The sequence below is a fragment of the Strix aluco genome, chromosome 3, assembly GCF_031877795.1.
Source record: "Strix aluco isolate bStrAlu1 chromosome 3, bStrAlu1.hap1, whole genome shotgun sequence".
In the NCBI taxonomy this organism is placed as follows: Eukaryota; Metazoa; Chordata; class Aves; order Strigiformes; family Strigidae; genus Strix; species Strix aluco.
Window position 1 is genome coordinate 59,216,563 of NC_133933.1, and position 22,450 is coordinate 59,239,012.

The 22,450-nt window shown below is 40.8% G+C and overlaps 1 protein-coding gene across 7 annotated transcripts in view; it reads left to right on the plus strand.

Annotated features, from left to right (window-relative positions):
• LOC141920991 (SAM and SH3 domain-containing protein 1-like) overlaps window positions 1-16,628 on the plus strand; it is a 574,883-nt gene extending 558,255 nt beyond the window's left edge. For all 7 annotated transcript variants that reach the window (XM_074818712.1, XM_074818713.1, XM_074818716.1 and 4 more), the window contains 5 exons: window positions 4-154; window positions 3,670-3,783; window positions 10,154-11,292; window positions 11,864-11,995; window positions 12,814-16,628. In XM_074818712.1, coding sequence (XP_074674813.1) covers window positions 4-154; window positions 3,670-3,783; window positions 10,154-11,292; window positions 11,864-11,995; window positions 12,814-13,074 — 1,797 coding nt within the window. In that variant the 3' untranslated portion in view covers window positions 13,075-16,628. The remainder of the gene's footprint in view (window positions 1-3; window positions 155-3,669; window positions 3,784-10,153; window positions 11,293-11,863; window positions 11,996-12,813) is intronic.
• Window positions 16,629-22,450: the final 5,822 nt, after the last annotated feature.

Consider the following 22,450-nt stretch of genomic DNA (forward strand, 5'->3'; position numbering starts at 1 on the left):
CAGGAGCACATGCCTACTTTTCTGTTCAATGGTTATGAAGATCTGGATACCTTTAAGCTTTTGGAAGAAGAAGATTTGGATGAACTGAACATCCGAGATCCTGAGCACAGAGCTGTTCTCCTCACAGCAGTGGAACTTCTACAGGAATATGATAGTATGTGGGATGTTTGAGGTTTTCAGTTTTACTAGAGCTCTGCCAAGAACCCTGTGAATTCCTTAAAGCAGAAAACTAGTTTCAGGATTTTGATCTCTTTTTTTCCTAATCTAGTTATTTCCAGGGTAATCCTGTGTAACAACATGCAGATTTCTGAGGAGTGACTTAAGACTTGTGTTTGTTCTGCCAGAATTCTTTTGTTCACGTAAGCCCCACTACACAGCTTATTCAAGTGATGTCACGTGTACAACATGTAACCTTTAAAATATCTCAGGAATAAATCCTGAGATAACCTACTCAAAATAAGAAGCTGAGGCATGGAGAATAGGAAAGAAGAAACTTCTAGACTAGAGGGAAGAGATTGAGGTTATCAGGGGTACGAAAAAGATCAAAGCCCAGAGGGCTGTGGAGAACGGTAATGTGAATTAAACTTTCTCTTACTTTACCTGCACATACACATGATTCTTGGACTGTGAATTGCTGGATTGTACAGGTAACTTCAGGTTGTACACATGACAACACAGTGATTTGTCAAAGGGAGAAAATATATCAGTCAAGTGCAAAGTGTGAAAGACAGTGACCCAGCTATCTAAGGCGCAGCGGTGCAATTCTGCCCATTGTACAGATGATGTCAGGCAAGTGGTTGCAAAAAAGAGAAAGCAGAGCAAGCCATGGCAGTCAAGTTCGATGGTGTCTCTGCTGCACAGGAGGAAGCGGGGCTGTACCACCCACACAGTAGTCATGGTAGAGTCATGGTAGAGTAGAATCATTTGAAAACCAAGTGTACCTCGAGACAGGAATTTAGATGCACTCAGTACTTAGTTGCAGCAGCTTAAGACTACTGAATTTCCCCTTCATTCCTAAGCGTTAGCAGAAGTTTAGTATCCCACCAAGCAAAACCAGTGGAATGGATTGTGTGAGGGCTTTCTCAGCTGCTTCTGTGCAGAATCTTATGTTTTAGCTTAAACTGCCATGACAGCAATTTAAACAGCTGCTTATTAAGTGGGCAGTGTTTAATTCTGTTAGAGATGTGTGATTAATATCTCTAGACAGTGCTGTGTGGCCTGAGCTTTCACTAACATGTAGCTTTCTTGTTCATTCTATTCCGAAAGAGGCACCCACACTTCCTCTGCCCTCTTCAAGCTCCCAATAAAACCTCAGTTGCAGAATTACATTTTTATCACTTATATCAGAGTAGCTTTTCGTCACCTAATATGAGCTTCTCTTCATTATTTGCAGACCTATTTAGAATGCTCACTTCCCTGAATAGGGATTTTTTTTAGTGCCTTTCAATTTTCATCTGAAAACTTGAAGAACTATGTGATGTGGTTGGAAAGTATAAATTCCAGCTCCAGGTTTGGTGATGAGGAGAAAGAGAAGTGGAAACCAGACAGCTGGAACCTGGGAGGGGCAACAGCACTTAGTTCAACCCCATAATTACATTTCATGTGCTGAGAATAGGAATTAGAATAGCCATTTCTGAGATTTTATTGCAGGGGAAAAAAAGGCAGCGTAAACTGTGTCCTTGCATCATGAAGTTGGTTTTCTGTATCTTCAGCTCCAGATTTCTTTACAAAATATGATTTCTGACCAAACATTCTGGGTAGATTCCTGGAATCCAGCCTATGCAGCCTGGATGGACCATACTTGAGTGTTGGCTCTTTGCACAGACCAAGGAAGGAAGGAATTTTTACCACTAGTCTCTCCCTTGTCCCTTCCTCCTTCATTAGGGGACAGTATCTAACTTTGCCAGACCCACTCCTGATCCTTTCTCTTGGTCCCTTCTGGAAAGTAGGTCAGGGTTAGGATTTTTTTTTTTTTTTTTACTTGATTTAGTTCTTTTTAGTGCTTTTTGTTATGGGTGTTGGGGTTTTCTTTAAGTCTTAGAAAGAACTTGATGTTTTGCTGATCGAGGATGCCGATTAAACTGAGACACCAGAATGGAAAGAGTAGGCTTATTTTACTGTTAATAATTAAAGGATATAAGCAAGTAATACAGAAAATAAGCAATAAGAAAAATACAGAATAGTACACTTAATTATTACTACATACAGTTAATTATAAAAAATAAGAACAAGCAAGGTAATGCACCTCATCATTACTACACGACGGGGAGGATAGTGATTAAGAAAGATACATCACCACTTGCATACGTTACCAACATCCAGATCCGCAGTCACTGGGGAGCCCCGGTTACAGCGAGGATTTGGAGAGCCTGTCCCAGCAAGTGGGAAATCCTATGTGGTGCGTCCACCCGTAGGTGAGGCATCCAAAGTCATGGCAAGTGGGTCCAGCCTTATATACTGAAAAACAGCAAATCAGAATGACTTGCACTTTTCTTTGAGTGAAAACATCTGGTTCCATCCTCCTGTTGGATTCCACCCAAAACCTGGCCAGGGCTGGAGGGGGGAGAACCAAGGGAGTTTCTAACAAGGCCAAACACTTGGGTTCTCAGCCTTGAACAAGGCTAAACAAGGGAGGTTGGATACACATTCTCACAACATTTCATCCTCACTACTGCATACATTTTTGCCTAAGCTACATCTTTCGCTAGTGAGCATATGTATTTCGTTAATAATCAGATACTAATTAATAAATGCTAGTGGTAATACAGATTTTACTGATTAGCAGATACTGATAATGGATAACATTTGGTTGTGAGGTTCATCTAGAGGTCAACTTTGTTTCAGGGCCTATTATTCAGGCCCTAGCACTACACTTGGACACCATCATTTTAAATAAATTCCCATGATTGTAAGTTGCAGGGCTTGGCCCCAAGGCAGCTGAGGTGCACACGCGGTCCATTCTGCTTTCATTATGTACCACACTGCTCCCTCACACTTGTGATGAGGCCTGTTGCTTAATCCTTCACCAAATGGGAGGAATGTTTCCAACATTTGTGATGGCTGTTCCTAGTGCTCACTCTTTCCTAAAACAGTGTTCTGATACGATTAATACAACAGGGAAGAACACAGAATCATAGAATCGTTTAGGTTGGAAAAGACCTTTAAGATGATCAAGTCCAACCATTAACCTAGCGCTGCCATGTCCACCACTAAACCATGTCCCCAAGCACCACATCTACACATCTTTTAAATACCTCCAGGGATGGTGACTCAACCACTTCACTTGGCAGCCTGTTCCAGTGCTTGACAATCCTTTCGGTGAGGAAATTTTTCCTAGTATCCAATCTAAACCTCCCCTGGTGCAACTTGAGGCCATTTCTTCTAGTCCTATCGCTTGTTACTTGGGAGAAGAGACCATCACCCACCTCGCTACAACCTCTTTTCAGGTAGTTGTAGAGGGTGATGAGGTCTCCCCTCAGCCTCCTTTTCTACAGGCTAAACAGCCCCTGTTCCCTCAGCTGCTTCTCATAAGACTTGTGCTCTAGACCCTTCACCAGCTTCATTGTCCTTCTTTGGACACACAAGATAGTGGTGTTGGAAATGGAAGGTTGAGAAGTTCAGCCAGAATTTTTGTTTGCCTGTTTTTCACTGTATTCTCACATCCTCTAGGTAACAGCGACCAGTCAGGATCTCAGGAGAAACTTCTCATTGAAGGCCAAGGCCTAACCGGATGCTCTCCTCGGGATTCTGGCTGCTACGAAAGCAGTGAAAACCTGGAGAATGGTAATGGTGACAGCAATGAGCCTTATAATCCCCTGCAGCCTTTTTTTCAGTAGATAACTTCATATACTTTCTGCTCCTGTTCCTAGATAACACAAGCTGCTCCATACTTGACTTTCTCCTTTGCTCTGACTGCCTTTTTCCCTCTTGGCTTGAGCCGTTCGTTTTCATTGCTACTGTTTCTAATTTATTTATTTGCATTGGTAGGAAACAGATCACATTTCACAAGTCATCTTTCTTTTGTGATCCTAAGGTAACAGACACTCTCACTGCCATTCCCTGCCTTCTCCACTCCCTATCGTGCTCTCATGTGACTGCGCCTCATGAGGCTTGTCACTACTTACACTCCGACAGCCCATGTCTAAGGGACAACTGGCAATGATGTAGTCACTGAACTGCACTGAGATTAGGAGGATTTCTTCTAAACCAGTACAAAAACTGTTTAGAAAAAATGTTCTCTATTTTAGGCCATATTTTTGTGCTTGCTTAGGTTGTATGTTGCATTTTCCTCTGATCAGAAGCCAACTGTAGAGATTTAGGGCTTTTTAGTGTATGAACGCTGGCAAGTTAAATTAATTGTGAAGTCGGCAAGGAAACAAACTATGAAAAAAATGCTGATGGTATCAGTTCCCCTTACCTTACCTTGCATCAGTGAAAGGTGATGCACTGAAAGATTACAAAGAGAGATGATAATAGAGATTGCTCTCTCTGTTCTGAAGAAATCAGGTCATTGTGCTGACTGAGCATACTTTACTTAAGGGATGGTGTAAACTTGTCATTACGGATGAAATATTGAAATAGATTAAACTGGTGTGAGTTTGGCATTATCACTCCAAGCACTTGAGCCATAGCTTGGCCTCAGGCTGCCTGGTTTCCTTGCTAACATCCAGCATAAACAGAAAACCAAGAACAGAATAAATAGAGATACCATACACCCCTTGTAGTGGCCGTTTTTCCAGTTTAAAATATGAGCTGAAGATCTTTCTCTTAGTATGTGCATTTTCTGTCAGTCTGCCACTCAGAAACGACCATTTGTTGAAGAAAATTGCAATTTGCTTTGAAGCTGAATGCCTGAAATTGGCAGTATACTAAATTCCTGAAAGCAAAGAGGATTTTTTTTTCTTGAATATGAATCCCCATACAGTAGCATGCTGGAATGTAATCGTAGCTAAATATATGGCCTATGTGACAATCTTCTTTCCTTTTTATCTCTAAGTGCCATCATAATGATAGCTGTAGCACTGAAGTTAAATTGCTGCCTGTACGTTTTCCTTATTTTAACAATATAATAAAATCCGTAGAAAGCAATTGTCATTGCCTGTCTGCTTAGATACTTACTATTACATTTGAACTAATATTTCTATCTGAGTTTTGCAGAATGTGTAATACCACTGATGATTTTTATATTGCTTTTCATGTATGGCTTTCTGCACTTCTGCATCATTTTTGCTCACAAATGCATTTAGTGCTTGTTTTGAAAAACATTATGAAAAGAACATTTGGTATGGGATTCATTCAGAGATTTTGTCAAGGCTGGTTAATCTGAACTGTGCTCTACCTTCTTTGCAAAGTTCATGGACCATAGTTGTTTATATGCATATTGTTTTCAAAATATGTTGGATTCTCATCTGTTAAAATAAGGATAATCATTTGTCTAGTGTAAACATCATAATGTGCAGATCAGCAATAATAAACTGCACTTCATAAAGGGGAAATGCATTCTGAGAAGAATTGGTCTTCAGATTTTCTGGGGAATGGTTATACATAATATTTTGATGACTAGTATAGTGTCCTGTTTTGGGCTGATATCGGACCTTTTGGCATCAGTTCAAGATTTCAGAGCTGCTCTTATGTTTTGACTAAAAAATGGTTTGCTATGTACTATGGGCAGTGGTACAGATGTATCTTTTATAGGTACTTCTCAGGGTCCCACTGCAGAAATACTTGGGTAGTCTCATAGGTATCTACAATGTACTTACAGCAACATTGTGATTTTATTCTAGTTTACAGAGAGCAAGGAATATATGGTTTGTGACCTATTTGGTGTTAGACAGGAAGAATGTTAGAGCAAAAAGCAACCACCCGTGATCAAACCATTAGTCCATATAGTCCAGTCTTGGTTTGAAACAAGGCAGAGAGAGAGATCAAGCTCTCCTTTAGACTTCTGACAGTGGTGCAGTTATTGGGCTTGTTTTGCGTGCAAGCATCATCTGTCTGAGATGCACTTGGAAACCGTATTGGAAATCTAGTTCTCACAGGACAGGCAAAAAGCAGAAAGCTAGAGAACGGTATAGGAACAGAGCAAGCATATTTGATGCTTCCCAGGGTACTCTTATTTAAGGACTTAAGGACTTCAAAAATTGGGTGCTGTTTCCTGACCTTCATCCATTTTCCTAAAACTGTTTCTCTTTACAAACATTCGTGGTCTTCCTTAGAACCTCCATACAGTGCCTGTGTATAGACCTCTCTCATACTCCTTCCCAAGTCATCTCTTTTCTAGTCTGAGAAGGCCTGTTAATTATTCCTTGTAGGTCATTCATGTCCCTGATCATGCCTGGCTTCTTTGAACCTTTTCTTGTTGTGCTGCATAGGTTTTTTTAAGGAGAGAGGGGATGTGAAGAGATCAGCATTGCACATGCAATGTGCAGAGCTGAAGAAGCAGACAAACCGTGCTTGATCAGGTGGGATAAGGGTGTTCTCTGATTTGTGCAGAAACCGAAGCCCAGATTTCTATAGTGCCAAGTGGGCATCCTAAGCACTTAAGCATTCAGTGCTAATTAGTCAGAAAAGGGAGCAACAGAACAGGTGGTTACATTGCCTACTGTAATGTGCATTTCTACTAGTTTGTAATCAGTAAAAAAAGCAATGAGGCTAGGATTGTCAGCCGTGCCATCGTCTTTGTTGTGTCAGCAGAGCTGTTTGAAATGCATGCAAAATATAGCCACAGAAAGCAATGCCAAAATGAAGTTAATAAAATCTGGCATCTGGACAGGCCACTGAATGCATTCTGTTTCTGGTTTTAAATTTCCAAGAACTGTCTTCCATACAGAAAAAAGTACTAAGAGAAACAATGGAAATTTGTTGCTGTAGCTGTGGTACCTCTGGAAATATTCCCCAAGATAATCTCCTTTCTTTTGAGGCAGGTGATGACAGAGAATTGAAAAGTTCCTTCTCTGTGTTCTGATAACAAGAAGCATTGTGAGAGGTGGACAGTGCTTTGTCTAACAAAAACTGCACTGTAACATTAAACAAAAGAATTGAAGTGTGCCTGTAGCTTGAACGGAACCTGGAAACAGTATGAACTTTCCATTCACTTTGTATAAGGACCACCTTTGTTATCTTAGTTTTCACCCAGACACCTGTGTCCTCCTGCACACATTTAAATCAGAGATCCTACTGTGGTTGACAGCACTATGAAAGGCATTAGACTGCTTAACTGTACCAGGGAATCATAAAAATGAATTATTATCAAAAATGCTAACATTAAAAATGAGTTTTAAACCTTACTTAGCTATACAGTTTAGCCCTTGTAGGTTTTTTTCATATTTTTTTTTTCCTGAAGTTGGGAGGGAATGTTACATTTGTGGACATTGTTTTTATAGATCTCCACTTTATGAAAATAACTTAAAAGCATATTTAAAAGTCTGTTTTCAGGAAATATTACCTTTCTTAATGTCTCAGAAGCATAATGAAGTTACACCAGTCAGGAGGAGGGAAGGAATAGCTATGAAAAGAGAAATCACAGCTACCCTCCTGATACTGCTCTTGACTTAAATCTATGGATGAGAAATGACATTCTGAACCCCTGTCCTTTGTACAAAACAGTAGCATTGAACCCAGCACTTTTTTGAAACTGTTTTGAAGCAGGGAGCTTAAAGATTGCATGTTTGGTTATATATTTTATAGACAAAATGTTTTTAACTTCTTCCATTCTCTGTACATTTGTATTTTTATGCAAAACAGAGCTGGAACGTACTGAAGATTTTATTTTATTTTCCCAAAATTTTTCTTTTCTCATCTTTCTTGGGTTTTGCTTCTTCCTTTTCCTATTCCCTGTTTCTTCTTTCTCCTATTCCCAGGCTACTGGCTTTACACAGACATACTCCATTCCTAAAGAAATGAAATGTTGTTTACTAGATACCCTTATGGCCTCAGTAAGAGCTTTTATTGCACAGTAGTAGCATTTCTCACAACTTTTCTTTCAGTGTTGAAGTTCCTGAGTGTGCTTTCCTAAAACCAGTGTAACCCCTAATCAATATTTCAGATTGAAAAGAAGGTACATGGATTTTGTTATGTGAGCTCTGACAGTAAGCCCCAGACAATATGGTGAATTACTGCACGTCAGACATGTACTAGCAAATATGAATAATGAAAAGAGAACACTCCTTTCCATAGTCATTACATATTGACATTAGTGCCTAAAGGCACTAAAAAATTAATGTAACATTTCTTACACATGTCTTTTTAATGTGGTTGTAAATTATTTTCAGAATGTGGTGGCCTAGCTCCATGCAAAGGTGCAGGCAGAGAAGTCTTACTGCTAATTCTCTGAGCTACCTGAACTCAAGGTGGTAACAAGGGAGCCAGCTTAATGTGTGATGTGTCTTTATTAGCATTTTGGGAAAATAGTAATATTTAGTTTGAGTCGAACTGTGAACCATACAGCTTATGAGAAAGGAGTTCCTATATGCTTGCACTCATCCTCGTAGGAACACCTTGATTTTAGATGGAATAATCTTACTATCGTACCAGTAAACATAACAAACTTTTTTTTGAGGGAAATGTTTTCCTTATTTCTCTTTAAATGTAACCTCCATTTTCTTTGCTAGTTTTCCAGATACTTTGGTTTTTTAAACTCTTGAGCAGAGAAAGAGGCAAGAGAAAGAGAGAAAGCAAGCTATTTCTCTTTTAGGTTAAACAGGTTCCTTCGTTCATATTCAAAGCAATCGGTGTGCATTATTCAAAAGCCAAACATTGAGCTTCTTTCAGGATAAAGCTTTGAAGGCAAGCTGTATGAGAGAAAGCATCTATTGCTTAAAAGTACACCAGATTAATTTAGTTCTTATGAAGTTAGCAAAACTACTCAGATCTCTAAAAGTAACTTGTCCTTTAATTGGCAGCTATTGATTGCCTATTATTACAGACTTTTGATAGCATTTAGCCAAATCTGTTGGTTTGGGTTTTTTGGTGGTGGTTGTTCAGGTTTTTTTCCCGTTGGAAAAAGAAATTCCAAGCTTTATCTATCTATCCTGATTTTAGAAAGCTTACTGCATGTGGGGGAAAGGATCCCTGTCACCCTGAAAACAGTAAGTGTTCAGGATGTGCTGTCTTTCTGAGAGGTCTGCTTTGAGACAAATTTACTTGTATCTTGTTAAAAAGAAAATTAAAAAAAATTATGCAGTATTTGAGAAGTGACCTTGTATTTCATACTACTGAATACTCTAATGAGCTTAGTCCCTTTGATCAGAATTTTTCTGTCACGCAGATTTGATGGACTTCACTGTTTAAAATCAGTGGCGCATATCTCATAAAAATATAAAATAAAGCTTACAAAGAGCATGTGGTTCATATTGATTCGTGTCATTTCGTCTTAAGTGATTATAATAAAACACCACATCTCTTGTCATTTTATTAAGGCCTTCCACTTCAATAAAACACCATGACATGAGAATAACACTAAGATCAGTCACACATGAAACTCCCTTTTGAAACACTTCTCCATCTCGTAGTATAAGACCTTTTTCCATAAAACTCTGCTGTCCCTAAAAGTAACTTTACAGAGGGACTGATGCAAAACCAGACTTCCAACACTTTTTTGCTCTCTGGTTTGCCATTGCAAATAGTTTGCTGCTGATTTCAAAGATGAAATAACACTATCAGTACACTCTGTAATTAAAATGAATAAACAGGATTTAAAAAAACAAAAGCTTTCCAGAGCAATCTGGTAAACTTCATTAGAAGGTGAGCATAATTATTGATATCCTAAACAAATTACAAAAGTAGAAGGAAATGGTAGGCCTTTTCAGTTATTTCTGTGTGGGGTCAAACCAGTTCATATAATGTGTGTAGGATATCAGTTCTAACTGTAGGATATTTCTACGTGAGATAAACCTCAAATCTCTGTAAATTGGGGAGTAGGAAGGATATTAAGTATTTTAAATTTATTTTCCTTAGGTGGTCACATTTACGAGTTCTTCATTAATAAAGCTGAAGCTCACAAATTCATATACTTAAAATGGCACTGAGTTCTTGTGCATTTAGAGTTAATGAAAAGAGAGTAAGTAATTTTGAAGGCATTTAGAAGAACTGTTATTTACACTGCGGATTTTTAATTTTTTTTTTTAATGGTGGATTGTGTTTTATTTGCTTCTAGGTAAAACTCGAAGGACCTGTCTTCTGCCCTCAAAATCAGCAAGTGAGCATAGCTTTAAGGACTTCAGCAGAAGCCAGCTATCAAATTATCCTACGCTTCCACTGACCAAGTCAATAGAAACTCTACAGCAAGGAGAAAAAGAAAGTCGGTTGGGCTGTGCACATCGTGCTCTGAAGAGCTCTGTCAAACCTCCAGCTGTTACGGGTCTGAAGAAGAACCGTAGAAGTTTACCGGTTGCTGTCTGTCGGAGCTATGAAACTCTGGATGGCCCCCAGGGTGTAGATGCATGGCCAAGATCTCACTCGCTGGATGATCTCCAGGGCGAATCCAATACTAACCTACAGGATGCTAGCAAGGAAGTTGGTTCTGTTCCTCAGGATTCACTGGATATAGCAAAAAAGGCAACTGGCTCTGCCCTGCTGCCTCAGTCTCATGGAGGCAGCTGTAAGGTAGATGACTTGATGGCTAAGCAGGGTAAAGGAGCTACTAGTTCTCAGAAGGGAAGAGCTAAGGAATTGGAATGTTCTGTAATGGAGACTGCAGGTGGAAAGCCTGCTCCATTCCCCCTGAAAAACTGTGAAGCTCAGCCTGCCTTAGTGACGCATCTTGCAACAAGGATGCCTCTGGAAATACAAAGTAAAGGCTTTCATGACCTTGCACAGGCTGATTATGCTCCAGTCCTCAAGGGAGGTCTAGAAGCTGAGCAAAAAGGCACAAATGAGGCAAGAATGCAACCAAAAAATCCTTCTCAGCCACCACCTGTCCCTGCCAAAAAATGCCGAGAACGCCTTTCTAATGGATTATATCATCCTCCCATGACTGCAAGTGGGAACCACTCAAGTCTAGAAGCGCCATGTTTGCCAGTAAAAAAGACCAGCTCATCTGCTCCCATTGATTGTCACGGAGTACCTGTCCATAGGACATCTTCTGAACAGGAGCCCAGTACCCCTCCTAGCCCACTGCCACCCTGGCTCTCGGACCTCCCAGAGACTGCTAGTGTTCAGCAGCATGTGATAAAGCTAGGTCCTGCTTCAGCGAGGAAAGTCTCCTGTAGCAGGGGAATGGATCTGGAAATGGTAATAGAAAACAAGTTGCAGTCTGAAGACATTGATCTTACTGAAGAACCGTACTCTGACAAAGTAAGTGGAGGACATTGCTTCGACATTTTTATTCTACTGTCATGTCAAGTGATAGTCTTTCATTTATTGTATCTGTGTATTTGGTGAGTAACCAACCTAGACAAACCATAGATCATTGGGACATTAGACATTCTCTAACTATGTTTGTCTTTACTATCAGGCCTTATGCCTAAAGTAACTCTTGTGTGATGGGGAGACCGAGAAATCCCAGACTTACTCCAAACCTTCATCTTTTCAGGCCACTAGTACCTTGGTGGCACTGGGTGTGGAAATGTCTCTTTCTCTGCTAGTGTGGGGAAGTAGTGCTGAAAAAGGAAGTCATGATCAGATTTTATGCTTCCAAGAATATCTGAACTGATAGCACAGTGATTAGGACATCATTTGGGGAAGGAAGGAGTCCTAAGGTCCAGTCCTTCCTTTACGGATTGCTTTTTCAGTTTTCATGGAATCTTGAGGAAAGCTCCTTCTTGTTCCCATCCTGCACTTCTCTCTATGTTTGCATTGATTGATCTGTATTAATAGACTTCTTTCATCTATCCTCTCTCCTTTGTGTCTGGCTGGGAACACTCAGCATGGTCGCTGTGGCATTCCTGAGGCTTTGGTACAGAGGTACTCTGAAGACTTAGACCAACCGGAAAAGGATGTCGCCACAAACATGGACCAAATCCGAGTAAAGCAGCTGAGGAAACAGCATCGCATGGCAGTGAGTATTTTCATAAACCCAGTTTTCCTACTTATGCGCAGACTTTTAAAAAGGACTGACTACTGGTAAAGGGAGATATTAGCGAAGTCCTAGTACAAAAGTGCTCCCGGTGTTCACCCAGCAGTTACAACATAGGTGGGGGTACTACAGGGGCAGAAGATACCTCCCCCTGTCCCAGAGGAGGACAGTTACTAGTTGAGAGTGGACAAACCTCTCTCTTGACTCACTAATAGTCTTGAAAATCTAAGCAGACTACAAGCAGTGGTAACAGAGACTTGCTCACTAGGTGTGGCATGTATTAAATGCTTCTGTATTGAAATCAGAAAGGTTTTACACTCCTTTTTCATTTCTTAAACTATACTACTGGCCACTCCTTAGTAAAAATAGGAGAGGGAAGCAGTCAAAAGCTTTCATGGCTTTTTATAAGAGAACTTGATCTGTCTGAGGAGGTAATAGGCATAATTGGTATTCCCTTGCCTTACTGAGAAATTAAATGGATAGCCCTGGAAAGTCTTGTCACTGGTTATTTTTTACTGATCTCAAACTAATTCAGAATGGCACATGACAGTCGCCCAAGCAGCTGGATACTGCCCACTGCATGTGCATTGCCAAAATTGTTGCTGTTGCTCCTGTGCCAAGTGATCTTAGTCTTTCAGCCCACACTGCTCTCACACTGACAAATGTGACATGAGAGAAGTTGAAACATCTGCTATGAAATTTTACCAGTTTGGAAGAAAAAATAAAAGAAGACTTGCTGTAAAACAAGCAGTTATGTTTAACATTAAGGGTTCTTTCCTTTTTTTTTCTTTACTGTCCAGATTCCAAGTGGAGGGCTCACTGAAATTTGCCGGAAACCTGTATCCCCAGGACTTATCACCTCTGTATCTGACTGGCTGATTTCCATTGGTCTACCTATGTATTCCAGCCTGCTCAGAGAAGCAGGATTCAACACACTGAGCAAAGTGCCTTCTCTGTCACAAACTTGCCTTCAAGAAGCTGGCATCACAGAGGAAAGGCACGTAAGCAAGCTCCTGGCAGCGGCAAGACTCTTCAAACCTCTTGATCCAGAGGCAATTTAACATGCTTCATAGTGTGGCATTGCCTGGTCGAGAATCCACTGCTTCTTCCTGCACCAGTATTGCTCTAATTACTTCACATAGCTAAAGGGATCAAGGAAGTGACTCCCAAGGACAGGCAGATATCTTCTTCAAAGGATATGAAATGTTTCTATTGCTGTCTCTGGCAACTGAAGGAGAAGAGAAGCAACCACCAGGTAACATAGATGTGGTACTTCCCTCCCCCCTCACTCCCCTGTAAAGTATTCTTATTTCGTAAAGTGCACAGGGTTGGCCTGAGAATCAGACAGCTTCACAGAATTAAGGGACTCTTTCACACTTTCCTCAAGTTTGTGAAAGTAATACTAGTAACAGGCCCTGTTTCTATGGAGAGCTCCTTAGGCTGGTGAGTCTTCTGTACATCTAGATTCCAGGTACCTGGAGTCAGTTCTGAAGATGAGTACAAGCCAAGGTGCAAATTCCAGCAGAAGCTGTTTGGCAAATGCCTTTTGTTTATTTTAGCAGTCTAGAGCTAAACACAAAGCCCCCCAGTCATCTTTGCTGTTGCTTGGTATAGGTCCCAATACGCCACAAAGCCTTTAGCTAGGCCAAAGTTAATGGACTGGAATTAGTTTTCAGTATGGTCCATCTCTGTCACTCCAATGCAACTAACCCACGGAGAGTCAGAAAGCTTCTTTTTGTTTGTACAGAGCTGAGGTCATTTTTATAACTGCTTTCTAGCAATCAGCTTTTTATTTGCCTTAAAATAAGCTTTTAAGCAGTTACCTAGTGTTCACTTACCTGTATTCATGTTTCCCAAGCCTTGTTTCAACCTGTCACCCTTAAGCTGCACTTAGGGTGATTTCCAGCTGAAGTAGCTTCTATAAAATGCCTCATCATAACACCTTCTGTGTTGTAGAGATGCTTTTACAAATGCAGGGTTATGCTAGGCTTCGGTTGTCAGGCTAACTTCTTGTTCACTACAGTCTGCATTTACTGTTGTTACTAAACTGTTCCAAGATATACTGCCTTGTATATATGTAACTGCTTTTCATTTTAATCATATTCTGTGTACTGTGTTATATTGTCAATCATTATGCTGCAGCTTTGACTTGGTATCCTGACCATATCGATTCCAAACAGTGGGTTTCTGCAAATGAAAATTTACTTGGGGGAGATAAAATGCATCGAAAAAGCAAATTGCGTCCCATAGAAATCATCAGATCCAGTAATTCCATTGCATGGACAAAAAATATTCTAAATAGTCTTACGAATTACACTGTGATTTTACAACAGTTGATATCCCTCATGACTGTGTTAATGTTACCTCTCACTGGAAGAGAGCATTGTTCTGGCATATGTGGTGAACCATTTTTCCATGATGTAATGATGCTTTTCTGCCTAAATCCATGAAAAACGTTCCATTGGCTTATGTGGCTAATGGCAGATTTTATTTTTCTATATGGGTACACATTTTATATACCAAATACAGATTATGATGAATAGCACATAACTAGCTATTTCTTTGGGGTCCTTCAGCTTCTTGTAGCAGAAACGCTCCATGGAAGACAGAGCAAACTTACTCTGGCAGGTAAAGGAAGATAGTATAGAAACCTGGGCAGAGGCCAGGATGTGGGCTGTTTCCAATATCAGTTCTGACAGCAGCTTACTGTATGAAACCAGACAAGGCACTTCACTATTTGGTGCCTCAGTTATCCCAGCCTCGTATTGAGCTAACGACACTTTCCCTGATAAAATGCTCTGATTGTTGAATGAAAAGCTGTGGTTACTCCATGATTCCTTACTATATATGGTCCTCTCATGGTCATGTTTTAAGTCAGATGAACCATGCATTTTAGTACAGATGTTAATTCATTTGACTCCTGGTAGAATTGATAGGTTTACTTTCCTTGTTTCATATTTCACCACTGTCTACTGCATACCATCCTGTGAAGGCAACTAATTCACTCATGTGACTTGTAACTGTTCTCAAGTAAAGCTCCTCTGAATCTGTTTTTGGAATGTTCTCCTTGGTGTGTGGATAATCAGCATGTTCTAATATGACAGCATCAGGAAACATACAGCATACGTGTTTTGCACAGCTGATGAAAATCTGGAAAAAAAGAAAAAAAATGTAAAAAAAAAAAAAGTGGCTTTTTAATAATGATGATTTGTCTGTTGTTCCTCTCTGAGGCTTACATGGCGACTATCAGTAAGCAGGAGATGGAAAGAGTATTAAGACTTCCTGGGATTGCTGGCAGGGGCCAGAACTGAGTAGAAGTGGGCAGCAGCTATATTGGAGCAAGGGAAATGTCCACGCTGGCTATATGCAATAAAAAGGAAACACATTTCCTCATGTTACAGTGATAGCAAGTCAAGTAATAAAGCTCTCCCATATTAATTACTTTTGTCTCTCTTAATAACAGAAGAATTATGGGAATAAGCTGAACCTATGTGCCAAACAATCTTTGTAAATCCATAATTTTTAAATTATTTTGTAGCCCAGGGAAACCAAAACACACCCATCAGGACTAGAGTGAGCAGTTTGAGATTTGTGAGTTTTAATAGTTGCTTTGTTTTTCTTTTTGAGACTGTGCTCTATGGTCTGACTTGAATTACAGTTTTAGTTTATATTTTAACCTAAAAGAGCCTTAAGCTTCTCGGTGTTTGAGCTTCCCTGCTGTGGTTTCAGTGACCTGTGGCATTCCCTGAGCAGGTGAGGCAGTGCAGTATGAGAGCCATAACCTCTTACATTTTCTTGCAACCATTCAGTGCTCTAAGCAAAAGTTTGCTCGTTAACTCTTGGGAAGCACGTAAGAAACCTGCTGCTGGAATCCTAATTTGTTCTGCTCAGGCTAACAATGTTAAGTATCTATCCATTGTACCTTGTATCTCAAACAGCTATTTATCAATAGAAGCAGCAAGCCCAGAATATTACCGAACGCCGTCATAACTGTAAGCTTCAATCGATAACCCTCTGTTAGTACCCAGGCGGCAATGACACCCGCGGTTCCCTGTGCTCTCTAAATGAGCCTGGCTTTGAATGCAAACTGGGAGCATGATCAGAAGCATTAAACATTGCGTTATTCAAACAGGTCGTCATCTCTAAGAGCAGCAATAGTGGTCGATTCACCAAGTCACAGCTGTGCAGTTGTACTGTATTATTTTTAGAATAAATAATACTTTCGGTCCAAGACACTTTTATCTTTAATTGACATCCTCTGGGGAATCAAAACTGTCAAGCAAGTTATGTAACAACTAACAAAGTTGCACTTTCTGTATATGAAATCAATATTTAAATAACTTATTTTTCTCCATTTGCTGTTCTTAAATGATGTAAGTAGCTGTAATATACCAGTACTCAATATGTCCTGCAGTTTGCTTCAACCCAAGAAAGCTGTGTATTGTAAAGAAAAAAAAAGAAAAAACAAAATATGAATGTGTAAAGATTATTGTGCTGTTTCATTTAGCTAAAAAAATGGTTGACAAAAGGGTTTTCCTGTGTATCAAAACTTGTCTATAATTATATGTCATACTGTTCATAGATAAAAAGTAAATAAATTTCCTTGGTCTCTCTCTTTTTTTGGTTGTTTTTGATTTAGCTAACAGATCTTCTATTTACTGCTCTGGTACCAGTGTCCAGCTATTTAATTTCTTTGCTTGTATCCCAGGCCCTCTCCCTCCAGCTTACTAAGCCTGTAGTTCCTCACCTTGTAAGGACTACAGCAGGAGAAAAAGGTTAAAAAAAAAAAAAAAGATTAAAAGCCCTGATAATCCAGGACTAGAAGGAGCCCTCAAAATGTGATTGTGTGGATCATAATTGTCCAAACTTTGTCTCTTACATCTCATGAATGTCCGGCTGCTGGGCTCGGGGAGATGGGTGTGAGGTGTCTCCCCTCGGGAGCTATTCTACTTTGCAATGGAATAATTACAGATTGGTGGAACCAGAGAAGGAGTGTAAGAGTATAACGCTCTGGAGCTATAGTTACAGCTCTTGCCTGAAAGAAGGGATTTCAAACCTGGTTTTGAAATGCAGCTCCACTTCGTTGGACTGGCGAGGTGCCTCATTCTGGAGAGGGTGGCTGTTACTCCTGAGCATTCGGGTAAGCTCTGCAGTCTGTAGTAAGATACCAGTGTCCAGGTTTTAGGGCAAAGGAGCCTTAGGACATGATTCTTGGCGCTTCCTTCTAGCTCACTTGAGTGACTTCTTGCTTAACGTGTTGCATTTTTTGGTCTAGCTAAATTTGCTGTGTAGTTAATGGGCATGCTTAGCTACCTAACAGAGTGCTGGCAGGTCCACGTGGCAACAGTGCACCACAGCTAGAAGTTAATCTTTTGTGGATTTAGCCCGAAGTAACAAGGGTGGACCGTGCCACATTAGTTGTCATTAACCAGAAGCTTAACTCTGGAAATGACATAAAGAGAAAAAACAAACAAAAAAATCTATCTTTTGGGTTGGATCCAGACAGCTGGATCTTCCGTTCCCCTCAGGCAATGCTCCCATCAGAACTGTACAACGTGGCAAACAGTTCGTGGGAATGAGGTAGCGTGTCAGATGTGAACTTTGAATTTTTCTCCTATTAATATTAATTTCGGTTCAGCTGAGGCCCAGGCCACTGCTGTGCTTGTGCACCAGAGGGCACTGCTCTGCTGGCTGGAGGGGAGCTTTCAGCCGCCCTCCCGGGGCTGCCGCTGGCTCAAGCACAGGCTGTTTCCAAGAGTCTCTCAAGTAACAAAACAGAAATAAAAACAAAACAAACACTGCACAACATGAAAAGCCAGAGCGCTTGCCATTTCTGCAGCTGGAAGGAGTATTGCTTCCCTTCCAAGACTGCTGTGGTCCAGGATTGCTTTGGGAGCAGCTGAAACACAAAGCTCCTATCTATTGCTCTCAGCATTTTGCTGGCGTGTTTGATCCAAATGTGTGCTAACCACCACAGCCAGTGCCAAAACTAAGCACCACCACCCCCTGACACGTACATACCTATCCTTATTCTAAAAGTTCTCTCTCCGCAAGGAAGTGTTTGCTCCAGAAAAAGAGACACGGGAGAAACGTGTTAAAATTCTTGCTATTAATACTTATAAAAGGAAACTTTATGCTTGAGTAGAGGGTTCACATGTAAGCCCATGGAGACTTAAAAGCTCTGAATGTAATGTTACATACACCACCAGAGCTACCTCATGAGACCACTAAAGGTTAATCATTTAACATTCAGGAAGTACCATAAAGCAAAAGTCTTTTTAGCCCTTAGGCTTGCCCTTTTGCAGGTGAATGGACATAATTATTTTTTTCCTTCAATTTGCAACACAGTTAGTTTATGGCAAACTTATGCCTGCATGACTCTGCTTACAGATGTAAGTGTACTGGTTATGTTCAAGCCCTGACCCCAAAGCTCTGATATTACTGAGATTCTATCATTTCCAGTGGGTTTGGTCCTGGCCCCATGCTGGAGAAGAATTTTTACACCAAAGAAAAACCCTCTTTAAAAACTTTTCAGGACATTTATGGATTTGTTATGCTTCCGAAAAGAATTAGACTAGAACAAAGCTATAGGTCTTATTTCAGGGGAACCTTGTTGCTTAGGCTGCTGTGGTTGGAGTTCATAAAGACTGTAGGTGCCTAAGGTCAAACAGAGAGACGCCTGGTGGGATTAGTTGCTTCCAAGACTAGACAGGTTTGAGTAGGAGAGAAAGGTGAGTTGGGATTACGATTTTGCACTTCAAACAGCTTTGTTGTTTATTGAATCCAGCCTTTTAACTTCACCACCTCCAAGGCGAGTCCTGCATAGGCTTGGAGGTTCTAGACTTGGCTCTTCCAAGGCGGATCCCATCCCAGGGAGGCAGAGCGCTTTGCGTCCCTCACAAGTTCTACATTCATTATATTGGTATGTGCTATTCTGAAAGTTGTATTTCTCTATTTAGCCACAAAATGCGTATACAGCTGTGCAAGTTTATGAAAACAAGACCTGTATTTATGTCCACAAATCCTGCCTTAAGGGGACGCACTTGAGAATTAGACGATCAATCTGCTACTATTTTGCTCTTCGGCTCCACTGACTCCTATGACACTGAATATATATTTACCAAGTACTAGAAATGGAAGTTACATTTTTTTTATGTTTTATTGAAGCATGGGTAAGCTGTTACCTGATACTAGCATTCACTTTTAAAGTTCTGATTTAAGTGGCTCATTGGCAGTTAGCCAGACAAAAAGCCCACCACCAGTTCTCTGCCTCAAAGGGTGAAACTGAATTGCCTCTCTCGCAAATTCAATGTTGATTAAAAACAAAACACAATGCTCCTCAATCCTGCGGTGAGCCTTTCCTGTACAGTACTAGCAGTGTTACAATAACCTGTCTTTCAGTCTGATGTCTGTATGCCAGAGTCTCCCCTGGAACTAGCTTGGTACCGAGAGCTAAAGTTAGTTCAACTGTCAGGTCTGTTCAGGTCTTAGCAGTTCTACAAAGCCAAAAAAAGGAAAAGAATTGGCGATATTGTGGATCACCTACTACACCCTGAGGTGTGAGCAATTTTAAAGGTTACAGTGCCTATCTGAAAGCAAGCTTAATGATGCTGCTGAGCACACTAAAACTATAGGCAAACACTATAGAGCTTTTTGTTTTCTTTTAGCAGCACTGAATTACCTGCCATCCACAGGAGCTGCTGCACAAGGAAGACCATATTTGCTGATAGTGACGAGCAGGACTGCTCCCCTCCTGCCTCCCACCACAGTGCCCACTCACCACTTCAGGTCTGCTTGTTACAGAGCAGCACAGGCTGTACTTATGAGCATCATAGAAGGTGCTTTGGATTTGGAGCAGTGCAGTTTCTGAAGAGAAGAAGAATGGCTTAGATTAATTCAATTATGCAAATAAGCACTTAGGTGCTTAATAAAGTCATCTAATGAAATGAGAAGAGAGATGAGAGGCGCTCTCTATTCATTAAGCCTCTTCCCTTTGAGAGAGACTTTTTTTAACCCCCAAGGGCTGGATTTAGAACATGCCTTGGGACCAATTGCTGTCTTCTCAGTTTTCTCCTCCGCAACCTGATGACAAGGTTTCAGGCTGCTTTCTAATATACATGTGAATGTGAGTCAAAATTTTGCCTTTTGGCATATAACAAAACCTCCGGAAGGTGCTCAAAAACTTGGGGTTTTTTCTTTTGTGTGTATGTTGGCAATTTGGGCAGTTGTGTCTTGCTTCAGGAATATGGAAGGCTTCTACCTCAGTCTATGAGGATTTGTGCAAGTTCACATTAAAAGCAATGGTCCAAGCTCCCATGCAATACATGCCAGTGTGTAGAATGTCTCCCCTGGAGCAGACAAGTGTCTGTAACACACAGTGTTTAACCTTGCAGACAAAGCTTCCCAACCTTAGATGTTTCATGTCCAGGAACATATAAAAGAAACACGTATGTCCGTGCTTGTCTGCATAGATAGTAGGCCAAGGTTCAGCCCCACTCCTTGCATCTTTGCAAGCTGCATCCTACTGTCATGTTAGTTGTTCAGCCTGTGAGAAGACCAAAGCCAAGGTTTTGTTAAGTCCTGGTCTCCAGCTCATCGTTCAGTGCTCATTAGGTGTGTGCACAAACAAAAGTGGCTCAGTGATCCCTTGTGCAAGCAGCACCAGAGGTGCAAAGTGTCATGGGGAAAATGCAGCTAACACAATGCTGATTTGGTGAATACCTCGTCAGGGCCTCACAAAAATCCCACATTCAAATGGGAAACAGAGATGAGAAAACAAACCAATAAGCTGGAGGTCCTCTTAAGCTGGTAACTATTTCTGCTCATTTTGCCAGTGTATCTACTTTGCTGAGCACTTGTGTAAAGTTCTGTGAAGTCAAGATGCTATTCAGGGAAGAGAAATTCAGTTCAATCTAGTAATTGAGAGAAGCATCCAGGCCAGATGCACTCCTTAATTCTGAGTAATGTTGCTTTTATCAGGAACGTTGGGTCCTGAGGTACAAGTAATGAGAGGCCCAGGAGAGCAGCAAGGTACAGTGGATAACAGCAAGATCCCAGAGATGCCATCTTCTTGATACAAGTGAAGTAAATCTAGATAAATCCTATTTAGAGCAAACTGCAAAGATCTGTCAGGTTGCACCCTGAGGCTTGTGCAAGGTTTGCACAGTGCCAGAGTAGGAAACATTTGGTTTCTGTTATTCATTCTCTATTATTTCCAATATCATCCCCAATAGTGTTCCTTACCTCTGTTCAATCCTGCGTGTGCTGTGGGAATAACATTTACAGGCTGCGGGAATAACATTTACAGGCTGCACCTCTCTTCTTCCTTTGCACCTGTCAAGGTGAGCCTGAGCCACCCAAGCACAGCAGCCCCTCCGCACAGCCCAGACAAAAAAAACAGCTCCAGAATATTCCTGGTATGTGTTTGCTCTGGCGGAGTTAGGGGCACAGGAGGAAGGAAAATGGATCAACCAGGTCATGGAACAGCTGAGGTGGTAGAGAGGGTTACTGGGAGAGAGAGGAGGGAAAGGAGGAGAGGCTGGGTGAAGAAAGTAGTGAAAAACTGGTGAATGTCATAAAAATAAGAGCAGCATTTCTACCTTCTGGGAACACAGAGGTCTCTCTTTCTCAGATGTATATTTGGTGTGCATTAGACAGGGCTGTGCCATGCATTTAATGAGTTCGTTTAAGATGTTTTTCAAAGAGGAACTACCTAAAAATTATAAAGAATTGAAGGAAAATAATGAAGTTCTTATTTATTTCTAAATACCTGTGGGAACTACATGCTGTTATCCAACAGAACAGGCATCTCGTGGCTCAGAACAATTACTGTTGGACAAGGCAAGACATCAGGCTCACGGCATGGACTGCTGTTCTCTGTTTCTACATTGTTCTGAGCAGGCTGTCACTAACTCCAAATCACAAGAAGGTCTGATTCATCCTTTCTTATGCATAGAGGTGGGAACATAAAATAGATTGTTAGCTTTCCCAGACATATAGTTTCTGCTTATACTTATACTTCTACTTATAAAGAAAGTAGCAGCTACAAGGTTTGTCATCACCATTGCGTGAACTACCCCCGAAACCCAAGGGTTTTTAAAAACCAACCAGACAAAATCCAAATAATGAGAGCACACCAAATCAGCAACCCCACACTTGTTGCTAATGAGCCAATTAGCCAAAAAACAGTGTGAGCATCTCTGAACCACGTTCACATATAAACTCTGCCACTTGGTGCCCATTAGCTGCATCCCATGCAAACCCGAGGCTTGCTTCCAGCTCCTCTTCGATCCGAAGTGGAATACAAACAGTAACTGATGTTGGTACAAGGCTCTGAAAATGTAAACTGTTCTGCAAGTGCTGTTGCTTTCATGTCTGCTACAGAAGAGTCAAATATTTGACAAAAGCCCATTTTTGCCTCTATCAATCCATACTTCT